Raw genomic sequence first — 26,377 nt, 5'->3', positions numbered from 1 at the left:
TGCAAAAGTGGTATGAACTCTGCAGAAATCGTAGCTCGAATTTTGAATTCTGGTGCATTCCCAGGCTGGGGTATGCGGTACGATCCTGTCTCGTGCCGCTCCGCAGCAGGTAAACTGCAGCCCCACGCCAGCCCTGCAATCGTGAGGGTGACAACGGGTCCTCGATAGTGTCTTAGGCTAATGTAAGTGTCCTTAGCACGGCTACGGTGGGCGAGGCTGAGCTATGAGGCTGGCAGGTTCGACATAGGAACTACACTTTTGACTTCTGATGGGTTTATCTGGATGTAACCCCATCGGCAGTGGGGGAGCATCTGTAATCTTATCAACACCACTGAGAGATGAAACACAAGGAACACAAAGTATATTCAGCAAAAGCATGTATTAAACCATTTAATGGAAAGTGGTTAAAAATTAAGGCACTCCAAACTTCTGGTTTCCTTGAGGCTGCAGGTGTGGGCTGCTATCAGTACTTGTCACGTGGACCAGGCTGGCCTCCCCACGGGCTGGTGGGCTCTGCACTCACGACACGGTTACACACTCTACTGAACCCACCCCAGCTCCGCTCTCAGCGCAGCAGCCCACTCTGAGCGATTCACATACTGTAACCACTGCACCAACACCAAGTTCATTAGAATCTATTGTTACAAAGTTTCTTCTATGAATAAACAGCAGAAAGTGAAAATTCGCAGGCTGCTATAAAACTTAGGAATGTTTCACAATACTTTAAATTGCTGTCAAATGCCCAAGAAGTCAGAGAAATAAGACTAAAGACTTTTTAAAGGTTAGTTTCTTAGTGTGTGTGGAAATGTTACGTCACAGCACAGACCTCTGCAGTTACAGGCTCCTCACGCTGTTTGCTGGTATCTCGAGCGCATGGACTTGCATGTGACTTTATCTGATGCGTGGAGAGCAGGAGTGTGAACACGGACACACGGCTTCTGCTATGTGACCGCTGACCTGCTTTCCCGAAGCTCAATGTTTACCAAATTCAGAGTAATCGGGCATGGGCACTACTCCAGACTGACTCAGGCTGCGCCCAGTTACTTCCTCGTCTGCGGCCGCCCTGCCGTGTGCTAGTCTAGCTACTGAAGCCACGCCTCTTGATGGGAAAGAAATGGAGCCACTATACGTGGTGCCACAGGGCCCCTGGAGGCCACCAATGATGACCTTCAGAGAAGCCACCTCTGAAGGACAGTCTGATGACACACAGGTCAAAGGGCGCGGCTCAGAGCAGGGCCATCTTACAAGCAGGACAGTCAGCAATGGCACCGTGTGGAACCCCCACCTGGTGCACAGAACCCCCCAGAGGGGCTGCCCAGAGCACGGGGCCAGGGCACCGCCTGCTGGAAGGGAGACGCTCCGAGACCCAGGAAAGCGCCTCAGAGGACAGGTGACTGCACACAGACTGACAGGGTCACGGGGGCACAGGAGGGCCCAGCCGCCTTGGGGGGGTTGTTTCAGAACTGCATTTACAATTCAGGCTCCCACTGGAAAACAGTCTTCATGTTCTAGTAAAGATACAAATTTAAGTCACCCAATAAATGGTCTGACTTTGACAGTAAAGTTTTTTGATGAAATCTTTTAGGTGGGGGGAATAAAATCCAATCATTAGTTTGAAAAAGGGTTTCAGGTAAGTTTCCTCATCTATGCTCTCCACAGCAGCTGAGCCAGTAACTAAGGCCGCTGACACTGCCCTGGACGCACAAGGCCGCCTGACCTGACACCTGGAAATGCCCACCTGTGGGTTCTGGGGAATGAGGAGAGGCTGGCGTCACCGTGGGAAGTGGAGGGTGGGGACAGCAGTAGACCCTCGGGATGGAGGAGCACAGAGGAGGATGCAGGACGCGTGGCTGGGGGCTGGGCTGTGTGGCGACAGCTCCTCACAGACCAGTGGAATGTGCAGTTTCCTCCGGAAAGTCACAGTAAAAACAAAAAGCCAACCTCCGCAGGCTTAACATCTCAAGTGAGGAGACACAGAGAAAGAGAATGGGACAGAGGCTCACAGGACAAGGCAGGCCTGCCCCCGGGGCGGCCCCCATCAGCTCAAGTCAGGGTCAGGAGCAGGCGGCCTTGGGCTGCTTGCAAGACAGGAGTGCGCTTTAGTTGTTCTCAAATCGGGCATATGGGTTTTCTTCTTTAAACAGACCTGAAAACAAAATGGACTTGGTTACAAATGCACAATTCCGACAGGAAACAAAATCTAAGAAAGCAATACAACTGAGTTTTACACGAAGATTCACTGAGGCCATGAGAAAAACGAGTATTCTAAGCAGATTCAAATACTCCGCTACACCATTTCTGAAAGTCAAACCATAGGTAATTTTAAAATTGAAATAAAATTTACCAAAAACAATAATTTTAAGAAAAACAGATCCTAAGAAGTAAAGACTTAATTGTTGATTCTCTCAAAAATAAATTAAGACATTTAAAGCCGGTATCTCTTCCCACAGTGGTTGGCTAATATTACACAGAAAAGAAAACAAAACAAAACCACCTTACTTTAAATGTCCTTATTTACAAACGTTGATTAACTTTTAGAATTAAGTCTAAGAAGAACTAAGGCCACCATCAATTTAACTGTCTAGTATTAGGACAGAACCACAGTAAAATGTGTATTTAACCGTAAACATAAGTATCCAGAGACTAGGCGAGTGCTCTTCATGGGGACACACACTCCCCGCCCCCCGAACCTGTGGTACCCACCACTGCAGCCTACCCGCCTGCTGCAGGGTTCCAGTGTTCAGGGTGGGGGTGGGGAGAAGACAAGAAGGGGGAGAGGAGGTGGGGGATGCAGCAGGGTGCCCGTCGGTCAGGAGGCGGGCGCCTCAGACTTGGGAGACTCGGTAAGAGCCAGCACAGTCCGTGCCCAAGAAGCAGCAGTCAACGTCGGGCTGAGAAGAGGCAACAGCTCCCAGCTCTACTTCCCGTTCAGAGGGGAAAAGAGGTGAGCTGTTCTGTGATGAGGAAAGCAGACCCCTTGTAAAGCCAAGAAAAGGCTTTCACACGGGTGGTGTGCAGACTGGACCACGGCACTCACAGGACACGCCACTCATCCCTGGTAACCCTGGGGCTTCCTCTCAACGTCCAGGCCATGCAATGGGCTTTACTGGCACACAGTTAATTTCATCAGTGTAATGAAAGGCCAATTAACCATGGAAATGGTAGGGACATCGGTACCTGTTACAGCAAGTGTGCCGTCTACTGAGAGCCCTGGCTTCAGGCCCTGGCACACAAGCAGGGGCACAGCCGCGTCCGAGTGCCTGGCACTGGAAAGCACTTTGCTGTGTGCGCAAGCACACACTCACCTTGTCTTTTATTTGCATTCATGTTAATCAGATGCCAGAAAGCTCCTGTGGAGGCTTCTCCCTTTCGTGGAAGACCAAGCTGCCCCAGCCAAGGGGACGCATACTGACGCTCGGTGGGCGTGGCAAGCACCCATGCCTGGGGAGGCTAGGGGACAGGGGACTGCACCCCTGGGGAGGCCACCACCACCGACGCCAGAGCAGGCCCCACACCGGTGTTTGTGCTGCAGCTGGGAAGAGCATGGAGGCCGGGGGCCAAGACAGGAGCGGCAGCTGTGACTCACAGGACCCCAAAGGCAGCGGCAGGGGGATGGGGCAGCAGCCTCAGGCCCCAGACCCAACACGTGGGGCCGCCTGAGGCCTGGTGGGGAGCACAGCCCACAGAGGCCCTTCAGAGGCCTGTACAGACGGGAGAAGGCCGGCCGCCGGCGGGCCGTACACAGCCCAGAGCAGCGGCCACCGCAGTCAGGGAACTGAGCCTTCAGGATTTACTGTTTAGTGGGGAGGGTCCTACAATACCACTAAAGCACGGGATTTCTGTGTACACACATGGAAGACGTCAAGTGCACGTCGCAAAAGATTCTGACGTGCTCTTGGTCGAGTCCAGGATTTAGCACAGCAGCCTGGTCCACTTAGCAGGGGGCAAGGGTCGAGGAGGCATGGCACAGCGCAGCTCAGTGCCAGGGGCCCCAGGCCTGCCGTTAGGCAGGGCCTCGCTCGGACGGGCCAAAGGAATACACTCGTCATTCCCCACAACGCTGAGCAATCACTGAGCAGGAGCAGAAACGCTAATGTCATCCCTGAGTTTGGAAACCAGTACAGAAGCAACTAACCACAGGAGCAGACTTGGTGCGGCTGAAACACTCAAACACAGACCCTCCCTACCCTCTGAACAAAATCAAAACAAAACTAGGACGGAACACCCAGCAAACAGGAAAAATGACAGCACGGCCTGTGTTGCCTGGCTCCTTAAAAGGAGCGCAGCTGCAACCCCGAAGTCGGGGTGACAGTGCCGCAGCCCTGGGCAGAGACCAGAGACTTGCCCTGCACTTCCGCGGGCGCAGCCCACTGCAGGCAGACAGGGTGACAACAGGAAAGGGCCCACAGTGGACCGCTGCGACGCCCTGTATTCCCTGAGCAAACAAGTGTCCCCGGAGGGGTCTGGCTGAGGAAACTTGTTTCGAGGCTTCGTCTCTAAGGCCTCCGGGGGATCAGCTCACAGCAGCACCTCTGGGAATAAGCTGCTCCCAGAAGCGACATCCTTCGGTCCCGATGAGCCCACAGCCCAACCTCCAGGGCACCAACAATGACCTGGCATCAGCTCCTCACCAACCAAAACGGAGTCAAACAGCTCTTACCATATTTTTTCCTGATTTCATCATGTCTCGACTTCATCTCTGCTCTCCTGAAAAACCAAGGAATCTCGTTTAGCACCAAAATACAGTGTAATTTTCCAAGCACCACCCTTCATTTCGTCAGCAGAGAAGCTGTAGGTTGGTTCTGGTTCCCGGGAATGAGGCGGGGTGCGGACGAGCTCAGCCACCGGACCACACTGCACTGGGACAGGCCGGGTGACGGTTTTCTCAGGCGCCCCAACATCGTGTCCTTCAGTTCTTTATTTGAATGACAGCAATTCAAACGGCCGATGCTGAGAGTTTTTAGAAGTTCTTTTCTCACATGAAGAAAATGTACTGATCCATAAAAGTCTTGTGTGAGGTTCTCGAGATGGTTTGGGGCATGGAAATGCTCGCTTTGATTTAGGGGAACATAGCTTTAGGGCGACGGCGTGGAGACGCACCCCGCCTCAGGAAACACCAGCTGCTGTCCTGACAAGTTATCACCTCCCTGAGCCACAAGCCTGCCCTCGTCAGGGCAGGACAGTGTCCTACGGCCACATCCACACCCGCCTAAGTGCCCCATAACCAGCGAACTGCTATTTATCAGCTTTCATGGCACAAGAGAGCAATTTGGCCACAGGCAGACAAGTGACCCGATCACATGCTCTCCCCCTCTGAGCCCCCATTTGCTCATCATAAATGAGGGCCGAACAAACTGCCAGAGTAGCGTTGAGAAGCCACAGCCACGACCCTGCCAGCACCTCCGGCCACAACCCTGGCTGCACTGACTAGAGGAAACAAACCAGGAGGCGGCAGGCCTGCGAAAGCAAGGTGGTGGCCCCGGCCATGTCCCCACACCCAGCTCCCCACTCTGCACCACAGCCTAGAAGAACCCACGACTTACAACGCTGCTTGCCACTGCCCCCAGATCCCAGTGCCCTGGAGGGAGGCCCCGGTGGGACGCGCCCGTGGCCTCACCTCTCTTCCTGCCGCACCCTCCTCTCTTCCTGCTCCCTCATGGCCTTCTCCTCGCTTCTGTCCGGCTTACGGTTCCTCTTCTTCCTTCTGCAGCAGCAGCAGCAGCAGCAGGTGACAATCGCCAGGAGGAGGATGCCCCCGATCACCGACATGGCGATAATGAGCGCCTCGAAATTCACTGCGGACGCCAAGGGTCAGAGCCAGAGTCAGGGCTGCTTGGGGGGGGGGCCACCAGGGAGCACCTCTCCCCCCCATGGTGTGCCATCTCAGAGCCACCAAGGGTCGGAGCAGAGTCAGGGCTGCTTGGAGGGGGGGCCGCCGGGGAGCAACACCCTCACCTCCCCCAATGGTGTGCCATCTCACATCCAAGGGCCCGGGGAGCAGCTCACACACAGCCAGCACTCCGACAGTGTCAGTTAACCACGGGGGGCAAGGTCACGGGGAGCTAGCTCTTCCCACCACCAGATATTGAAAAGATGTTTTGAGCCCCAGAAAAGTGACAAACACCAGGAAGAGTAGCCTAAAACATTTTAAGTCTTCATTTTGTGGAACTCATGGAAACGAAAGTTAAGCCTGAGGTGGCTTATTCGGTGATCTGAGTCAAAGCCGAGAGTGTTCCATTCACTTCCCACAGGAACAAACCGCTGAGGCGAGCTGAGACGGACCGTGGAGGGCGGTGTGGACACGGCGCCCGGTTGGCGTCAAAGGAGAGTATGACCTCCTGTCTGGACCCAACTCCGGAGACAAGTACCAGCTTAAGACCGGTTTTACAATTCTTTTCACTTTCTCTTAAGGATTTATAAATTAAAACCAGTCAGTATCTGCCTGTTCAATTCGTAGGTGTTTGTCAATCATCCGTTAGAACAGCCACTGAACAGGCTTCAAGAGCTGCTCAGGGTGACAGCAGTGTCGCCAAGCTCTGCGAACCCCACGGCAGTTCCCTTCCTTTCCGAAGGTGAGGTTAATCCCTCCAGCACTGATCCTCTCTCATCTCACTGGTCTTGCCTGAGGCAAGGGTGGGGCCCGGAGGGCAGCGCCCACCCTCGGGCAGCGAGCAGACCCCAGTGCCTGTGGGTCCCTCCAGCCCCCCTGTGCCTGTGTGGACCCCAGACACAGCTCCGGGTGGCCGCTTGTGTAACAGCACCCACACATCCACATCGTTTATTAGTTGTTTTTAGAACCAAGAAGAGGCATGACACGGTCCTGGAGGCTAGAAGTCTGAGATGAAGACAGCAGGGAGCTGGTTTCGTCCCAGGTGTCCCTCCTTGGCTTGTAGACCGCCATCCTTGCCCTGTGTCTTCACTTACCTCCTAGTCTTCTAAGGATACCATCATATTAGATTAAGGCCCATCCTAACAACCTAATTTTACCTTTAAATTCCCAAACACAGTCACATTCTGAGGTACTGGGGGTTAATTTTTGGAGGCCACAACTCAGCCCAAAAAAGATGGTAATGCAACTGCAAAGCAAACACTTATAAGGGAATTTGATGAAGTATTTTAAAACATCCACTTATTTAATTAATAAATGTTTAGCAAACATTTGCTAAATATGAACTTGGAGCAGAAAACTACACTACACTCTAGGAAATAATACTGAAAAACATATAAAATAAAGATCAGAATTCACGGGGTGGCCGGTTGGCTCAGTTGGTTGGAGCACGTTGCTCATAACACCAATGTCTCCAGTTCGATTCCCACATGGCCAGTGAGCTGCACCTTCCACAACTAGACTGAAAACGACAACTTGACTTGGAGCTGATGGGTCCTGGAAAAACACACGGTTCCCCAGTAAAAATAAATAAATAAATAAAATAAAGATCAGAATTCTTAAAAAGAAAGGAAGAAAGAAAAGAGAGAAAGAAAACAGAGGAGTGACAGCAATCAAATGCCTTGAGGTTGACTCATGTGAACTGCAAGAAATCGTACTAATGGGTGTAGTTACAAAGGAGACCGTCACTAGCAGACGGTGGAACTTCTGACTAGAGAAATCTAGAAAAGTCAACTTTAAAAACCAATGAGGTCAGTAAGATAGCTGGCTCTGGAATCTTCCTCCCCTCAAACAGCTTTCCTGATTAGCTGCTAAAATCAGTTACAAATAAGAACAGAAATCCCATCCTAGCAGGAAAGAGAACCATGGGCTGCTTTCCCCGTGAACCCCACACAGCGACTCTGGTGCTGAAGGAAGGAGGGATGCCCGATGGCGGCAGTGACACTTGCTTCTGGACAAAGGCTCAAAACGGCCAAGACCTCATTTCTCTCTCTCCAAACACCACACACAGTTCAGGGAATCACCACTGACCCCACGACCGTTTTGCCCACACGGGACAAAATGCCTCTGAACTGGAGGATGAGAAGCACGTGTGCAGCCAGGCCTACGCTTAGTGTCAAGTGCGCCCTGACATCTGCTGAAGCAGCAGGCCCTCCAACGGCACGACCACCAGTCCCCTCCCCACCTGCTCCCACGGGCAGGGCCCTGGCCAAACCACCGTCCTCACCGTGGGGAGCAGGCAGCTCCTGCTTGTCTCCGGGGGGCAGGCCTCCGCTCTTGCCAGCCTGTGGAATTGCTCCAGCGATCACATCTTCTCTCGGGACCGGGGCACTGCACCCTCTCCTTACGACCAAGCCTCCTCCGACAGCCCCTGGCCCATTCCCGTGTCCCCCTCCCCGAGACTGTGACTATACATGATAAAGAAACTGCTGTGGATCTCCTCTGTCCGATGTCCCCACAGTTCTAGGGCGGTACTTTCATTTCACAAGAGAATTCTCAAAAACGCCCACCACCTGGAACACCAGCCTCAGACACCAGGGAGACGCCCCCCCCACCCCCTCAATGGGCTATGAGGAGGGTGACCGCATACCAGCAGGGACATGCGACAACTGGGACGCCCACATGGCCTGTAGTGGTCGCACACCTCCCAAGGCTGGACGTCAGTGGGTGCTTGAGGCAGCGATCCCGTGTGTGCACGTGTGCGGTGCAGTCTGCAGGGGGCGGGGGACCTACCACGTGTGCACCCTGTTAGAAGTCCCACTTCACCTTAAACAGCTCTGCTCAGTATGCCCGGGCCCTGCCAGGAGTGTCTCTGGGGCAGGGAGAGGCTCCACAGGAAGACAGCCGTCACGTGGGGGCAGACGGCAGGAAGCCCAGGACGGCCCTTCTGTACGAGGGCAGCAGAGACCACGGCCGGCTGCACAGGCATGACAAGTGCATATGCGTGTACCTCTGCACACCCATGGACGCCCACACTGCTGGCACCCCACAGCCATACACACGAGTGGGTCCCGGGGCCTCGACACTGGAGTGAGCATGACGGATTCTAAGATGGAAATCAATTAGACAGATAAGGAGTAAGCTGCAGGCAGATGCAAGAGGCACACACACAGCTGAAGCATCAAAGAGCCCCAAGAGAACAATGGCTCCTTTACTAGCTTAAGAAGGCGACTTCTGCATGACCCCAAACCGGAAGCCACAGAAGAAAGGACTGATAAATCCGACTATGTAAAAACGGGATCCACATAGCAACACACCGCAAACAAGTGTAAAAGGCCAACTAGGAACTAGTTTGGATCTCACAAAGGGCCACCTTCCCAAGGAAAGAACACCCGTGACACCAACCGCATGCAGACAGAGGGACATGAGAAAAGGTAGGCATGCGCTCACGCTGAGCGGGGACCCCCTGCAGACAGCGCGAGGAGTCGCCAGGGAGGTGTGGAGGCGTCCCCGAGGCAGCCCTCCACTCACCCTCCCCGACTGCCGGGACCGGAGAGACCCAGTGCACAGCCATGGAGACGGCCTGCCTGGGCCCCAGACCATGGTGGCTTTCCCACACCCCCGGCTTCCCGCTGGGAGCATCACACAACTACTGGGGAGAGTACCTCGTGGCAGCTGAGGTTAACTGAGCACAACCAAAATTCTCAAGACGGCACTGATTCTGCAAGAAGCCAGTGAAAATGCAGACTTACCCCAGCATACGCCCCAGCGTGCAGAGCTCAGCTTACACAGAGAAGCAGGAGGCAAGATTTTTGTCACTGGGTAATCGAGGCACGCGTTATCCGTGTTGCACCAAAGACACTGAAAGAGACGGACATTGGATGAGCGCTAGAACTCCAAGGAAAACACTCAGAACCAGACTGCTCAGGTCCCAAACCCACACCACCTGTTCCGCCAGCCACCCACCCACTCACCCTCAGGGACGGTAATGGCCTTGGCCCCAACCCCCACACAGCACTCAACACCCTCCCGTCCACCAAGACCCATGTTACTCAAACCTCTTCTCTTAGGCACCCTGCACACCCACGTGGCCTCCATGCTGACCCTGAGATGCCAGCCGGCTCCCTGGCCAGGGTCTTTGCACGGCCTGCTTCAGAGCCTGAAACGTTCCTCCCCAGACACAGGTGGCTCCCTAACCCTCTCCAGGAGGCCTACCCTGAGCAAGAGAAACTGCCCTCTCACCCCGTTCCCTTCTGAAACACCTCCTCCCGACACACTCAGGTGTCCATTGGCCTGCCTGCAGGAAGGCAGGTGTCTGCGTGTGACACGGGAGGAGCCCACTAAGCACCTGGTGGTGGCCTTCTGCGGCTGAGGTCATCACCACATAAAGAGCCCACCTTTGACCTCTACACGTGCACGGATGAGCAGCCTCACCTCCGGCCATCCTAAAGACGATGCAAGCGAGCTCAAAGGGGCTGGACCTCAGAGCTGGGACCTCACAGGTGCTCAAGCCCCCGTGTCAGGGAGGCAGCTCGGGGAAGGACGGCTTCCACCGCAGCGAGGGCGAGCCCGGAGCTGGCACTCAGCCTGCAGAAACCTGCTCACGCAGGTCAGCACTGGGCTTGGTAGTTTACGCCTTGAAGGGAACAGTTTTCCTTGCAGTTTTTTGTTTGTTTTGTTTTGTTTTAAGATTTTATTGGGGAAGGGAACAGGACTTTATTGGGGAACAGTGTGTACTTCCAGGCCTTTTTTCCAAGTCAAGTTGCTGTCCTTTCAATCTTAGTTGTGGAGGGTTCTGTTCAGCTTCAAGTTGTTGTCCTTTCAGTCTTAGTTGTGGAGGGCGCAGCTCAGCTCCAGGTCCAGTTGCCATTGCTAATTGCAGGGGCACAGCCCACCATCCCTTGTGGGATTCGAAACCAGCAACCTTGTGGTTGAGAGGATGCGCTCCGACCGAGCCATCCAGGAGCTCAGCGGCAGGTCAGCTCAAGGTGCAGTGTTCAATCTTAGTTGCAGGGGGCGCTGCCCACCATCCCTTGCGGGACTCGAGGAATTGAACTGGCAACCTTGTTGTGGTTAAGAGCCCACTGGCCCACGTGGGAATCTGCAGCCTTCGGAGTTAGGAGCATGGAGCTCTAACCGCCTGAGCCACCGGGCTGGCCCCTCCTTGCAGTTTTTAATGGGACGGAAAGTCACGGTGGTTTTCTGTCCCAGGTTAGGGTGAATGTCTATTACAAAGAATATTACAACGGAGCCTGGGCTTCCCCAGGCCTATTTACGTAACATCCACATTAGTGTGCTGTGTTTACAATGGTTCAGAGAGTACTTAACCTACAGCAATAAAACCCTTTCAGGGGCGGACAGGTGGCTCAGTTGGTTAAAGCGTGAGCTGTGGGCAACAGGGTTGCTGGTTCGATTCCCACATGGGCCAGTGAGCTGCGCCCTCCACAACTAGAATGAAGACAATGAGCTACCACTGAGCTGCCAGAGGGGCGGCCGGATGGCTCACTTGGTTGGAGAGCGAGCTCTTAACAACAGGGTTGCCAGTTCAACTCCTGCAAGGGGTGGTGGGAAGCGCTCCCTGGAACTAAGATTGAACAAGGCAACTGGACTTGGAGCTGAGCTGAGCTGCGCCCTCCACAACTAAGGACAACTTGACTTGGAGCTGATGGATCCTGGGAAAAACACACTGTTCCCCAATAAAGTCCTGGAAATATACTCTGTTCCCCAATAAAGTCCTGTTCCCCTTCCACAATAAAAGCTTTAAAAAAAAAAACCTTTCAGTCTGGATGTTGGAGACTGTTGTGCATTTTAGTGGTTTTGTCCTGGCTTAACAATTGTTGGCCAATCCTCCATTTTCAAACAGCTCAAGTTTTAAATGCCTACTGTCCTGTTTTTCTACAACAGCTTTACCCACAGCCATGGAGTTCTCCCCTGAGCTGGTGTTGCGGGTGTTTTGTCAGCCTAATGAAGTCACATGCACATGCTCAGCAATTCAAGTAACACCAACAGGACACAACACACAGCGTGTCCCTAGCGTACTCAAGCTCCTGTCAGGCCTCCCAGGCACTGCACACCCTTCCAAAAACTTCTGTATGTCCCCGGATTTGCAGGCGCGGGCCGACTCATTTTCATCCACATGCACATGGATGAAATTCTGACCGGACCTGCCAGGGTTCAGAGTGGGGGTCAGACCTTCAGGGGAAGTACTCACCCCACCGTGATCTGGACACATCCCTCATGTACACCCCCCTGCCCCCACGAGGCGACACTTAAACAGGACAATGTCAAAGGTGCTCTGGGAACTGCAAAGTCACGTGGACCGCAGGCCACTTTCTTTGCTGAAATGACTTCCAACAGGAAAATACACACTGAAAAGAAGCACCATTGAGAAAATGCTGCTGTGAAGACCAGAGCCACGTGGGGACCTGGGCCACGTGGGGACCAGAGCCACGTGGGGACCTGGACCACCTGAGCCAGGTCAGTGTTGTCAACAGCAATACGTGAAACGCGCTCCTTTGCAGCTTCATCGGCAGAAGTATGACCCACAAGGTGTGTCTGGGACCCACAACACTGCCACATGGGTATGGGTGCTTTTTGAAAATCTGGCAGCATCTTATGGCAGAAGCTGTCTGATAACATCTTTCGTGACGTGTCTCGTGTCGTGAAACCCCACTGCTGTGTAGTTCTAACACATGCAGAAGGCCCGACAGAAGCGGGGGCCTCCCCTAGGACCCCAGGCGGAGGCCCTGCAGTGGTGTTTTTCTCCCAGCCACCCCCAGCCCAGGCCAGTTTCCCTCGGGTTGTCGGGGCAGCACTGTGCTGAAATGGGCGACACTCACAGCCGCAGGGCTGCTGCATAGGGGCTGTTGGGGAAGCCGGGGGCGGATGCATAGGGGTTGCCAAGAGGGGTGGCAGCAGGACCCTAACAAACAGCACTGTCCCCACAAGTCCTCTGACGAGCCCAATACGGTAGTAAGTTCTCCAGCGTCACTCTCTACTTCTCCCTGATGGCCAGCTGTAAAAACCCACAATAGATCCTAGGACACGCCGCACTTCTTAGAGAGCTGAACCCTCATCCCTGGGTACTTCCACTGTGTGCAAGACGGGGTGCCAATAGGGCCTCTGCAGGCCTCTAAGGTCTAATGGCAGCAGCATGAGGCCCTGGCACAGGTCACCAGTCAGCGATTAGCGGTGCTCCCGCTCCCCTGCACCCCACCTGCACCTTGGGGGGCCCTGCGCACACTTTTATAGCCCTACACCTGTCTCAGGAATTAATATGCATGCCAACGGTGCTCAGGTGGTATCTACAGCCTCTGTGGACAGCTCGATATGCCTCAGAAAGGCTAAAACAACACCCAGTCCCACCATGAAAACACCCCCAGAAGCGGAGCCATGACACACCAGCGACCCATGGGTCACAAAACTGGGTCTGCTTCCAGGTCACGTGCTGGCCCTTGTGCTACTTACAGAGACATTTTTCAGACACTCTTCACAGGTTCTGTTTGTGTTCTGAGAACAAGCTGTGGAGAAAAGAAGAAACAAGTCACTGAAAGTCATGTGTGAGAATTAGCCAGGAGGGTGGGTGGGGGGGGTCCTCTCTGGGCTCCACGGAGGACACGGGAACAGCACACGCGGTCCTGCCAGCGGGAGTCTTCCGGGAAAGGTGGCTCAGCAAACCCTTGGAGGAGGCAAGCCACGGGGCGGGACCGCAGCCCACCAGCTGGCTGAGGCTACCGGCTCAGCAGCGGACACTGTCTTTGGAACCAATGTCCACAGCAATGCGAGGCCCACATGAATAAAGCCAGGCTCTGGAGCCCTGGCAGCCCCCCCGCCCCCCGCAGACAGGCACATGCTCCCGGCACACACGGGAGAAGCGAGCTCCAATCCTGCAGAGCCTGGGGCCTCCAGGAGGCGGTCAAACCCACACCGCCTGTCGCCCTGAGAAGCTAACCAGAAGTCAGAACGTGGGGCCAAATAAAGCACTTCCAGTGCTGCAAGGCAGCTACAATCACCCTGTAAGACACACACACACACTGCAAAGGGCTCTGTGCACAAACTCGGGGGGCCCCGGGAATTGCAAGTTAAAACCCTAATGAGATACACTCCACATTCACCAGAATGGCTAACATCGCAAAGACTGACAGCGCTCAGTGCCATGCAGGCTGCCGAGTGGCGCAAGCTCTGGGACAGTGCGGTGGCCGGGCCCAATGGCTCCGCGCTGAGCAAAGGCCTGGCACGCAGCAACTGCGCTCTTAGGTCCCGTACCCAGAGAAATTGGAACGTACGTCCCCAGGAAGACTTGTCCAGGAGTGTTCACAGCAACTTTATTTATAATGCCCAAAGCTGCCAACAGCCCAGGTTGTCCATGTACAGACGGATGGACAAACTGGTACGGCACACAATGGGACACTTCAGCCATCAGAAGTAGTGCTCTTCATACGTAAGACATGGGCCACTCTGTAAACAGTGTCAACGGAGCCGCCCGAAAACGGAGCGGGGCTGCCGTCCCCGAGGAGCTGCCTGGCCCATCTCACTCCTCAAACCTTGGAAAGTTAAAACAGCACAAAACAGCCCTTGCACTGGGACTGAGCAATGTGTCCCCAAGAGCTGTTTGCAAAGGTAACAGGAAAACCGCCATTACGACTCCGGGACTGGACGTTAAAGACGCTCATAGAACCTGTGTCATTGTGCTGTCACCTGCACTCAGAGCAGCCTTCCTTCTAGGGATGGAACCGCCCCCTGCCCTTGTGGTCAGCACCCCGGCCTGTCTCCTCCGGCGGCCACGGCTCTGCCTGAACCACGCTGCGCGAACAGCTCTTCTTATGGATCCCAGCAAAGGCTCCCCAAGGCCTCGCACTTGGAAGGCCTTGGACTTTCAGGGGAGTGGGTCTCGTCACTCACCCAGTGGCCCACTCAGGATTCCTGCACGTCACCGCATCTACAACTTTTCTCCGGAAAAGACAAAGGTGGACCTGTAGTTAGCGACACATGCAGGGAAGTGCTGGGGACAGAGCATGGTGTCTGGACATTCAAAGTGCACTCACGGAAGGGTCGGTCTGGTGGACTCCTGGATGGATGAGCTACAACCAAACGCAAAGGCCAAAACAAGAGTGTCGGACACACGAGTGTTCACTCCATTATCCAACTTCGTTGTGTGTTTGAGTATTTGCATAATAAAATGCAGGGAAAAGAGCTTTAGCTTCAAGTTACAACTTTTAGTCACTGTGTTTGCTAACTGGGGCTCACTCTGAAGCGGCTGAGTCTTCTATTCAGAGTCTGTTTCTTCTAAATCGTATTCCTCCAAATAAAAATCCCATTTTACCTGAGACGGAATGAGAAAGGCCACCGTGCCGTGTGTTATTCTGTCATTGTATTATTATTGAGTACTACTCGTCAGCATCTTCAATGGTGTGCTCTTAGGTTTACGGCTGGAGCTTATTTTACACTATTTTAAGTGCTCAGAACAGCAGATTTTATTCAGCCCCAAGAGGTAAAGAAAAGTAACAAGCACTGAAATGCCTCGGTTTCCGAAAGCACTGCTGAGAGGCAGGGTGACAGTGGCACTCTGGTAAACACAGCACCACTGCCATTGCAGAGGTCCTGATGCCCTGGCATGTGGGAGAACGGACAGGCAACTGGGCAGGGGCGAAGCCCCCATGGTGTTGGGGGAAGTCTGTCTGCCATGGGCCCAGAAAGGGTAGCACCCGGTAGCGCGGGCACGTGTGGGCCGGGCCTTGATTTCTAGACACTGCTCCCCACTAAACGGAACCAGGGCTCCTAGGACAAACAGCAGATTCCAGAACTGGGGCAGAGAAAGGACAAGACCAGTCCTGGGCAGCTTGCTGTGCCGGAAAGTGGCACAAACTGATGGGGAAATAGTAACAGGGCCCATAAGCCAGCTTGGAGGGGGGACCTCCCTGTCAAGCTAGGACGTTTCAAACACCAAAGTGAATGACAGTAATAGACCCTGCCTCTTGAATTGTCCGCGATTTCATACTGACATGAAAGACAGAGAAGGCAACCAGCAAAGGTAGAAGTTTCACTTTGCAACCATCACAGTAAACAGGGGCATCAAGACCACTGTGCCCAGTTTAATTGTCACTTATGACAAGAAAATGGCACTGAAAAGTGATCAAATAGCTCCAGGGTAACCTGTGACAACATGACAAAGTGACAGCAGGTGCCTCCCGGGGTGAGGACAGTTACCAAGCAGTTGACAGAATCAGAGGAAGCCAGACGAGACCAAACTGAGGACCCTTCCACAAAGCGACTCTCTGGAAACACAGGCAGCTGAGGAGTACTCAGAGGAACAGAGATTAAGAGACACTGTCACCAAGGCCCTGCGGGAGCCTGCACGGGGACGGGACGGGTCACAGGCCACTACTGGGCTGACTGGTCAACTGTGCACAGGACTGCATGTTACACCAAGTAGGCACGTCTCACACTTCCCTGGAGCTGTCCATATCCGGGTCGTCAGGCGCCTGTTACATGAAGAAGCCATCGTTCTCAGGAGAGAACCCTAAGAATTGAGGGGTGAAGGACCACATCACGACTTACTCTCAAACGGTCTGGTCACACCAGTAACAAGCAGATAGGGCAAAGCAAACGTGGCCAAGCCTGGGACCCGAGGGCGAAGCGGGAGGTCACCATCTGGCTGTTCCTTCACCTTCTCGGCAGCAGGGCCCGGGGAAACCTGCCCGACTGCCCAGCACCCACTCTCAGGTCCCTCGGAAAACTCCTCATTGGTCCTAATGGGCCACAACAAGCAGGGGAGATGAGGTACAGGGACTTTTTCATAGGGACTTTTGTTTTTAAAGTCTTCTTGATAACTGGTCTTCCTTCTGTGAACCAAAAGAACTAAGCTCCAAAGTGCACACCATTAACCTCGTCCACCCCCAGGGCTGCTGACTGTGGGCCGGTGTGAGTCAACGAAGAGGCATGGGAGTGAGGGCCTGGGCACTGCCCAGCCGTCCTCCTGTGCCCCGCACACACGCACGCACACGCACGTGGCCCTAACAGGGCAGGTTTCCAGCACAGGCAGAAACAAGCTCAGAGCTGGGAAGGGCACTCTGCTCGCCCCAGAAAACACCCCATCATCTCGCACAGCAGGAAAGCACAAGACGCTCACCATGTGCTGCTTCAGAGACGGGATGGAGGGTGGGCTTCCTTCCCTCATCTCATCACAGGGTACAGAAAACCCTGTGCGCACAGCCAAAGGACAAAACTGCCCTGTGTCTTATGGCTGATGCTGAATGGAAATGTCCTAACTTCTGAGTTCGATGACGGAAGGTCTTCAACTAAGATCCTACTTATCAAGGATTAGAGAACTTTAAGTCTCATTCACTTTGGAAGTTAAAAGACGGGAGAGAGCGAGAGAGAGAGAGAGAGCGAGAGAGAGAGAAAGGAGGTTCTTCTGTAGGATACACTAACCCATGACCCACTTTTGAGTGCTTTCCTAAAGTTACAGGTGAGTCAGTTGATTAGGTACAAAAGGACACACACCAGCATGTGGAAAGAGATATGTTTTGTAAACAAGGAAATGAATAAGAATATTGTTCCTGGTGCATGTGTCATACAACAGGCTGAGGGCTGCAGGGGGCCGAGCCCCTCAGTGGCAGGTCAAGTCCCTATTTGGACACTGTGCCCACTGCACACCACACAGGCCGAGCACCCTGCCCACACTGCCCATTTCCCGAGAGACAAGGGCGGAACATTCACTCACACTGAGAAGCCCCAGTCACCTTCTAGCTCAGAGCGACTGGAGAGTATGTTAAAACCATGCACCAAGGGCACACACGGTGACACCTGTACCACATGGGAGGAGGACCTCCAAACCCAGCCCCCACTGTCAGGAGCAGTCGGGCGGCCCCCACGAAGCTCCTTTGGACCCTCCCACAGGACACCGGGCTGAGGTCCTTTGAGGGGTCGTCTTCCCCAGATGTGAAAATGAGACCCCGGCCGAGTCTGACGCCGTGCACAGTATAAGTGGGGTCCAAAAGCCCACGCAGGCTTCCTCAGCGTGATGAACACTGCTCTCAAGCTTCTCAATGCCTCGTGGGCTCGCAACCAAAGCACACGAGGACACATTAGGAATTGTTGGTTTTGCATTGGCGTGATGTCTTCTTAGAATTCACACACCTGTGCGGGTTAATTTCATGTGTCACCTTGGCTGGGCCATGGGACGCCTGATAGCTGGTAAAACATTACACTGGGTGTGTCTGTGAGGGTGTTTCCAGAAGAGACTGGTATGTGGATGGGTAGATTGAGTAAAGCAGACCAGCCTTCCCGATGCCATGGCATCATCCAGTGCATTGAGGGGCCCAACAGAACAAACAAGCAGAGGGGGGCAGAGTTGCTCTCCCTGCTTGAGCTGCGACTTTCATCTTCTGCCCTGGGACAGCAGCACTCCTGATTCCCAGGCGCTTGCACTGGGCTGGGACTTATGGCATCGGCTCCCTGGTCTACACCACCGGCTGTCCTGGGTCTCCAGCTGGCAGACGGCAGAGTCTGGGACCCGTCCGCCTCCACAGTCCCGTGAGCCAATCCCTCACAACTCTCTCTCTAGCCCGACTGGATGTGCAGCTCTGGAGAACCCTGACTAAATTCCTTACAAGGAGGACAGTGTCTTAGAGTGTAGTCACATTCTTGTGCTATGACAAGCAGGGGAACCTCCCGCGAAGCACACTCTGTGGGAGGGGGGCCCTCAGTGCTGTAACAGTGCCCTCTCCAAGCAAAGGACAACGCAGACCCCAAGGGCACCTGGGCAGTGAGCACCACCTCAGCCTGACAGCATTCCTCCCATTTAAGGTGATGATGACGAGAAAATCACCACCCACCCAGGACGTGGGGTGCATCCAGGAGACAAAAAGAGGCATCGCTACGAGCTAAAGCCAACGAGAGCGGCTTCTGAGGGGCCTGACAGTCAGAGGACGCCACGTGGCTAGAGAAGCTGTTTTCCCCCTGAAACACTGAAATGGCAGCTCTGGTTTGCTTTCCAACCCACGGAAGGACATGCCCACACACTGCACATGGGGTCTCTGGGGCGTCAGAGTCCAGGGCGGCAGGAAAGCAGAGTGGTCAAACACACACCTCAGCCATGGCCGGATTCTTGTGTGCGCATAAATGCTTTTGGCAGATAGCCAGCCACTCTGCTTGGTAAAAAGGACTCATTCCCCATTTCTGCTCAGAACTCAACGGAGACCAGAAGTTCCCTTTACAGGACAAATGGACTGCTTTGTTAACGAACGTCACCAACACACACAACTAACTAAGCACATCTGGAAGTGGATTAGAAACTCAGAGTCCTGCGCTGGAATAAGCATTCAGTGAGGTCACAAAGAGGAAAGCAACTTTCTGTGCCAAGCAGAAGTTGGCAAACATGCTGGTCCCTCCCGCTGGGCCTCGGTCCATTCTGCTTGTAAAGGTTGTGAAGCTGAGATTAAGCGGCCGCCCCGGGGCTGTTTCCCACTAGTGATCACACGGGAACTGAGAGCTCCACGAACAGCAGAAACATCTCTAAGACAGATCCAACCACTCCAGGCCCCAGCTGACACGCTTCCCCACTTTCCTCCAGGCCCGAGGCTGTGTCTCCGCCTCATCCGCCCCCCAAGAAGCCAGCCTGCAGCAGGAGAACCCGCTTTCTGCAACTCTGCTCCCCTCAAGTCACGCGATTTCCTCCACTCGCGGGCCCTCCCCGCCCCCCACCACCGCCACCCTAACGCTCGTGTCTCGGTCAGTCCCTCCAGGAACGCAGCTCCTTAAAGGCAGGTAAGAACTGTCACCAGTGTGGTCCCGCATCCGGCACACAGGACACTGGGTTTTTCAACAACAGGCGGAAGAGCCCAGTGAGAACGGCCCCTTCGAGCTCCGAGTGCAGCAACGGAAATCAGCCTCCGGGCGGCAGACGCCACGGCTTTCCTGCCTCAGCCCAAGGCGCCGACAGCTCCCGAGGCGCCCTCCTCGCGTGGCGTCGTGCCCGCGACACCAGCCCGGCCTCCCAGCCGCGAGGGGCCGGCACCGGGACAGCGGCAGCGGCCAGCGGCCAGCGGCGCGACTCGAGCAGCGTTCAGCTCTACCTCCCGTCCCGAAGCTAAAGCCGAGGGCGGCTTCCCGGGGGCCGGGGGCCGGAGAGGCTAAGGGAGGGCGGCGCGCGGAGCCAGGCCGCCCTGCAGGCCCGGCCGCCGGGGCGGAGCCTAAACAGAGGCGCCCCCGCCGCGGCTGGACCTGCGGGACCGGACGCCCCGGCGCCCCGCCGTCCGCGGCCCGGGCGGGTGGGCGGCGACCCCACGCAGCTGTGGCCCCAGACCCCCGCCCCGTCCTCACCCGTCCCGAGCGACTTCTGCCCCGCGGCGGCCGACAGCAGCAGCGGCAGCAGCAGCAGCGCGGCGCCGCCGAGGGGCCGTCCCCAGCGCACCGTTGGCGCGCGAGCCCCGCCGGACCCCATGGCGGCCGGGCAGTCGGTGGAGCTCCAGCCAGGTAGCCCCTGCCCGGAAACGCTGCGCGCCGGAAGTGGGCGGCACGGGCCGCGGCGCGCCCCGCCCCGCCCCTCGCGCTCCCCCGCCCCGCCCCTCGCGCTCCCCCGCCCCTCGCGCTCCCCCGCCTCCCGGCGCGGCCCGGCGCGGCTCAGTGCGCCTGCGCAGCTGAAAGGCGGTGCCGGGCCGGGGCTGCGGCGGGTGAGTGCGCAGGTGTGGCTGCCAGAACCGGGCTGTGATGGAGTCGCCGCCTTTTAATACTCCTGCGCGGCTGTCAGTGGCGTTTGGACCCTGAAATGGTGGTCCTGAAAGGTGGTCCCGGGGACTGACTGCGTCGCGCCCCCTAGGGTGGTCCCCGCGGGTCATGGGCAAACGCACTTGGACTGACGCCGGCCTGGAAGACACCCGCCCCAGGGTCCCCTGGCGTCCCGCCGGCCTTCATCACCGACTCCCCAGGTCCTTCTCCGCGGGCCCTGAGCATCCTGACCCCTGGCCGTTCACCCACACGCGCACCACCCCTCGCCCATCCCCAGGAAGGAAACGCGCGCGGTGTCAAATCATTGACTGCAAGCAACCTGGCTGGGTGGCCTGATCCTCGCTTCCTATCTGGGCAGGTCCTGGCGGGTCGTCTCGCCCCAGGTATCTACCTTCCTCAATAAAAAGTTTATCTTGCCTTAAGCAGCCCTGTCATTATTCTTGTGTGTGTGGCTTCATACACCCTTGAAATCCCAGAGCAATCCTTTTCTGAGACCCCTCAGAGGCAAACACCCTCAAGGGAGCACATGATCTGTCACCTACCCTGTAATCCAATCAGAGGTTTCCCCCACCTTGCTTTCTCCCACCTTCCTGTAAACTCCACATTCCCTCAATCCCAAAGGTATAAAAAGAAACGTGAAACTGTCGTTCACCAGACCATCTAGGTCTTGCTCCCTGGAAAGTTAAGTTGTCAGTTGGCTTAACTAACCTCTAAAAATTCTCTACAGGTTTGGAGATTGTTACGTCGACACCTGGAGACCCTTTACCCCACCGAGGGGACCCAGGGGAAGGAGAGCAATTTGGGGAAACATGCCTGTCCCACATCGATGGGGGCATCTGCAGGGGTTTGGGACCTGAGTCAGGAGTGGGGACTGTGGCCGTGCAGACCACGTGTGAGGATGGGCTCACCTGCAAGGGGGTATTAAAGGGGTGGGTCAAGACTGTTTGTGTCGAGCCAGCAGCATTTACCGGGGGAGGCAAGGATGACCTGCAGCCCAACGTTGCCTGAAAGCGATTCCATCGTGTTTAGCTGCGTGCGTTTGAACAGGTTCGGTAGATACAATAAAGCCTGATTCTTTTCCGAGGCATGAGAGGACGTGGCACCACTAATGTGGGAAAGGGTTGGTCTTTGGCTAGTCTGTTTCAAATACGCTTGTTTATGAAGAGGCCAGTCATCGGAGTGGGGAATGAGCGACGCTAGGTGACTGCTAGGGTGATGGGGACCAAGGTGGCAGCCTGGGCAGGCTGTGTCACACTGCAGAGGGAGAGGCCTGAGGCAAAGGATAGGACGACTGACTGAGGTAGGTCAGACGGGGAGACACACTGAGGTCTCGGAGAGAACAGGCAGGAAAGGATATTTGTTAGGCGCGGCAGGAGGAACCAGTTGCAGGAGACCAAGATTGGTCTATTAGAATGTATTTGGTGTGTTTGAGCTGTGGGAGGTCAGGCTAGAGCAGAGGGAAAGATCAAAGAGGCGGATGGAGTTTCATAGGAGGGGGATAAACAAGGCTGTTCCTCCTTCAATACTTCAGGGGGTTTTCATTGACAGGCTCCAGGACATGACCCACACCCTGGCCCCAGGTCGCTGTCCTGACCGCTGATCACAGGCCCCTAGGAGATAAAGCAAGACAGGATCAACAAGACAAGATGGCCTTTAAGATAAGGTTTCTGCTCCTGGCCTACATATGGCTTAACAAATTCCCCTCTGGGTTTGGTAACTATTCTTAGGAAAAGGGGCAGTGGTCAGTCTTCTGTAACTGCAAAGGGGTGGGTTACTTCCCAAACGAACCCTCAAGAAAAAGGGTTCCCTCTTGTCCTGGAGGGAAGAGTTCAGAGCTTGGATTAGAGAGCAATTAGTCAACTAAAATGCGAGAGGGGTTAATTTTAAAAAATGGTCTTCCCAGTCCCCAAGTCCAGGGGGAGGGGAGACAGCAGGAAAGGGTGAGGGAAAGGATAGGGGGCAAATGGAGGTCAACCCTAGACCCTCTTAATCGCCCGGAGGACAAGGGAAAACGACAGGGCATCCCCCTGTCGTTTTCCTCAGGTCCGGTGGAAGGGAAGTGTGCGGACCGGGCAGGCGTCCCTGCCGACAGCTGACCCAGGGGCCTGGCAGCAGGACACGGTCAGGCCTAGCGCTAGGTCTTGTAGCAGACGGCAAATCTGACTGAGTCAGAGGGTGAAAGTGGGAAGACTTAGGGTAGCAAGACGGGCTGAGGAAAGTTGGAGCGTGGGGGGGGGGGCAGCACGGAGGTGAGAAAGGGCAACAGGTAGGGAGGGCCGACGTGGATCATAGGGGTTGTTTCCCGGCAGAGGTGAGAGCCAAGGGCCCTCCCCAATGGCTCCCTGACTGATCCCAGGCTCTGGATTGCCGAGGAGGGCTCCTGGCACGCCTCGTTGTCAGCAACAAGGCCAGAGCCCCTTTGGTGGCCCCTGCAGTGCATAACGGGAGTAAGGGGAAGAAGAAGAACCTTAAAAAGGTCTTCCTCTAGAGAACGTACAAGGGATGGGGCAGCCATGGGGTGAGAAAGTATCCCATCGACCCCCACAATCGATACGAGGGAGAGAGTTTGCCCGAAAATTTGGGGCGTGCTGAGTAAGTGTCCCCTGTGTCTAGAAGGAAAGAAATGGCCTTACCGGCTACTAGGAGAGTTACCTGTGGTTCCGTCATGCATATGGCAGAGGTGGAGGCCTGTGACGAGACTGGGCCCCTTCATCCTTCATTGGTGCCGAGGATCCGCAGGAGGGAAAGGTTAGTTCCATCTGCTGGTGCCGTGGCAGGCGTGGTGTTTGGCTGGGACCTGGAAGTGGATGTTCCTGAGCCTTGAGGGGCTGGAAGGCAACCCGACTTCCAGTGGCCGCCACAGCTGCATAGGGTGCATTAGGGCAGGAGCGGCTCCTGTGTCCTGGGAGGCCACATTTAAAGCAGGCACCTGGATGCTTAGGCTGCGCAGAGGATTGGGGTCCGGGTTCTTTCCTTTGGGGCCAGCCCGGCCTAATGGCCTGGGAAACTGCTGCGGCTGCCATCTGTAAGCCTGGGTATGGGCCTGTCTGCTCTCCTGGTCTTGATTGTTGAAGACCTTAAAGGCCAGTTCTAAAAGATCTTGTGAGGGTGTGAGGACCCTTCTCTAGTTTCTGAAGCTTCCTGTGAATATCAGGGGCCGAGTGGGAGAAGAAATGCATCTGGCATCCGGAGAGTCAGGATTAATGTTAGTGTAGGTTCATAGGGCCTCTGAAAGGCGGGAGAGAAAACACCTGGGTTCTCCTGGCGGTCCTGGTACATTTCCCTAACTTTTTCATAATTGACAGCTTTCTGAATGGCTGCCTTCACGCCCTGAAGGAAACAATTAACCGTATGGTCTCTCTTTAGGCAGTTGGGATTGGGCTGGGGGTGAGTCTGGTAATTCCAGTTAGGATCCTGGGTAGGATCGGCTGTCTCACCAGGGATATAGGTGCTATTATTTTGGCGATGCTTGGAGTCTGCTATTTCCCTTGCTTTTCGAACGATACGATCCTTTTCATCAGACTTAGTACATGTGGAGAGAATAATACAGATGTCCCACCAAGTAAGGTCATAGCTAAGGCTGAGGTATTCGAACTCTTTAGTAAAGCGGGAGGGACCAGAAGAAAAGAAGCCTAGCTTAGATTCAATGTGACTCAGGTCTGTCATCGAGAAAGGCACATGGACCCCAACAGGGCCTTCACCGCCGGCCACTTCCCTGAGAGGGATCTGGGTGGCTGGGGGTGCATAAGGTTGCCCGGATCAGGTTGAGGAGGGGAAGAAAGGTCGGGAGCAGGCGGGGCAGCAGTGGAGGAAGTATCGGGTGGTGACACACAGGCAGTGGGTTGATAAGATGGGGGCTTTGAACTAGCGGAGGTCGGGGAGGAGAGGAAAAACCAGGGGGGTCCAGAGCAGAGGGAGAAGCAGAGGTTGAAGCTAAACCTAAGAGCCGTGATTCACCCTTAGGTGGGAAATGGGACGAGTCCCATCGCAGCTCAAAGAAAGCCAGGAGGTAGGGGCCTCGCTCCATTTGTCCTGCCGTTGGAGATGGTTGTCTAAACCTCAGAGAATATCAAGGTCAAGAGTTCCGGTAGGCGGCCAACGTTCGCCATTATCAAGCTTACATTGTGGCCAGGCCACAGTTGAAAAGGAAATAAGGTGTTTAGCCTCTAAAACAGGGTAAAGTCCTCTCTTAATGCGTCCAAAAGGATCCCCCAAGGGAGTGAGTCCCTGGGGGAAGAGGAGGAGCCAGAGCCCAGAGTAATGAAGGAAGGGAATGGGGGCAAAAGGAGGTAAAGTCTAGACCCTCTTAATCACCCGGAGGACAAGGGAAGATGGCAGGCGTCCCGCTGTCGGTGTCCTCAGGTCCGGCACAGGGCAAATCTGACCAAGTCAGAGGGTGAAAGAGGGAAGACTTACCTAAGTCGTCTGCCGAAGGGTAGATGAAGGCAGCTCCCCGTAAGGGCCACCAAATTGTTAGGCACACTGGAGGAATGAGTCGCGGGAGACCAAGGTTGGTCTGTTAGAATTTATTTGGAGTGTCTGTCTGAGCAGTGAGAGGTCAGGCGAGAGCAGAGGGAGAAGACCATAACCTCCCCTGAGCAAAGAGGGGTGTGGAATTTTATAGGAAGGTGTAAACGAGGCTGTTCCCCCTTCAATGACAATGGGTTTCAGGGCATGACCCAGCCCTCCAGCTCCACACCCTGGCCCCAGGTCCCTGTCCAGACTGCCCAGGCCTGCTCTTCACAGGCCCCTAGAAGATAAAGCGAGACAGGATCAAGACAAGATGGCTTTTAAGATACACTTTCTGCTCCTGGCCTAAATATGGCTTAGCAATGTTGATGTCAGAGCAGCTCTGAGCTGGGCAGGTAGGAGCCCTCCCACCCCCACCCCAAGACACACATATAGCGGTCACCCCTCGTGACCCCAAGGAGGAGGGCCGGCAGCAGGACGGTCAGCAGTGGGAGCTCCTAGGAGCTGAAGTTCATGGGCGAGGGACTGAGTTTGGTTTCCACATGTCATGTGCCTCCCTCCCCAGCACGTGTCATTTGTTACTTTATACTGGCTGCGTGGTCACACGCTTGTGGGTGAGGACAGGGAATGTATCGTGTTTGCCCACTTTTTCTTCCTGTTGACTGGCACATAGCTGTGCCCCATTCGTACTTTTTGAACGAATGGAAGTGTTTGAATCAAGAGTTATGCTGGGATTGTAATAGAGAACTATATGTTTCCAGGGGGATAGTTAGGGCGAGCGTCACCTGAAATGTTCACGTACGGGAATGGAGATCCACAATACACACCACTATCCACACCTGTCACCTCTCATATCTGTGCAACATGGAGATGAGACAGCGGGCACTGCGTGGGTGCAGAGGAAGTCAGGGTCTTGGACCCTGTCCCTTTCCCCAGGGACCCCAGGACTCCCACCCTCACGGCTCTCACCGGCCACACCCACACGGAGCCTGCTGACGCGATGCAGATTGTCCAGCGCTCACATGCCTGGTTCTCACACACGGATAATGCCATGTATGGTGATTACAGTAATTACACAAGACTCAGCTGGTTCACTCGGCTGAGTGGCCCTGGGTCAGCCATGACTTCCAGGTCCTCCCGTGAGGGGTCCGTGAGAAGTCACTCACTTTAAAGTCTCGGCCTGCCTCCCACTGCCCCATCCCCCAAGAGCAGGTATAGACACTGGAGAGGAGGTGAGGGACGCCCATTTCAAGGCTTGCTCTCAGTGATGAGGTTCCACAGGGGCTCCGCCTTGGTGGGGCTCCCCACGTCTTCTGAAAGCCGCCTAGATGTGGAGCAGGAACTAGGACCCAG

At 55.1% G+C, this 26,377-nt stretch overlaps 1 protein-coding gene across 1 annotated transcript; it reads right to left on the bottom strand.

The window, feature by feature from the left end:
- Positions 1-364: 364 nt before the first annotated feature.
- Positions 365-20,331, bottom strand: PTTG1IP (PTTG1 interacting protein). Its single transcript, XM_074323988.1, has 6 exons — positions 20,150-20,331; positions 13,295-13,347; positions 9,580-9,688; positions 5,618-5,795; positions 4,661-4,707; positions 365-2,146 (listed from the first exon to the last, which is right to left on the bottom strand). The coding sequence occupies exons 1-6, from the start codon at positions 20,268-20,270 to the stop codon at positions 2,100-2,102; spliced, it is 555 nt and encodes a 184-aa protein (XP_074180089.1). The 5' UTR covers positions 20,271-20,331; the 3' UTR covers positions 365-2,099.
- Positions 20,332-26,377: the final 6,046 nt, after the last annotated feature.

Source organism: Rhinolophus sinicus, linkage group LG01 (genome assembly GCF_036562045.2).
Source record: "Rhinolophus sinicus isolate RSC01 linkage group LG01, ASM3656204v1, whole genome shotgun sequence".
Classification (NCBI taxonomy): Eukaryota; Metazoa; Chordata; class Mammalia; order Chiroptera; family Rhinolophidae; genus Rhinolophus; species Rhinolophus sinicus.
The sequence above is the reverse complement of the archived record's forward strand: the minus strand, read 5'-3'. Positions and strand labels throughout refer to the sequence as shown.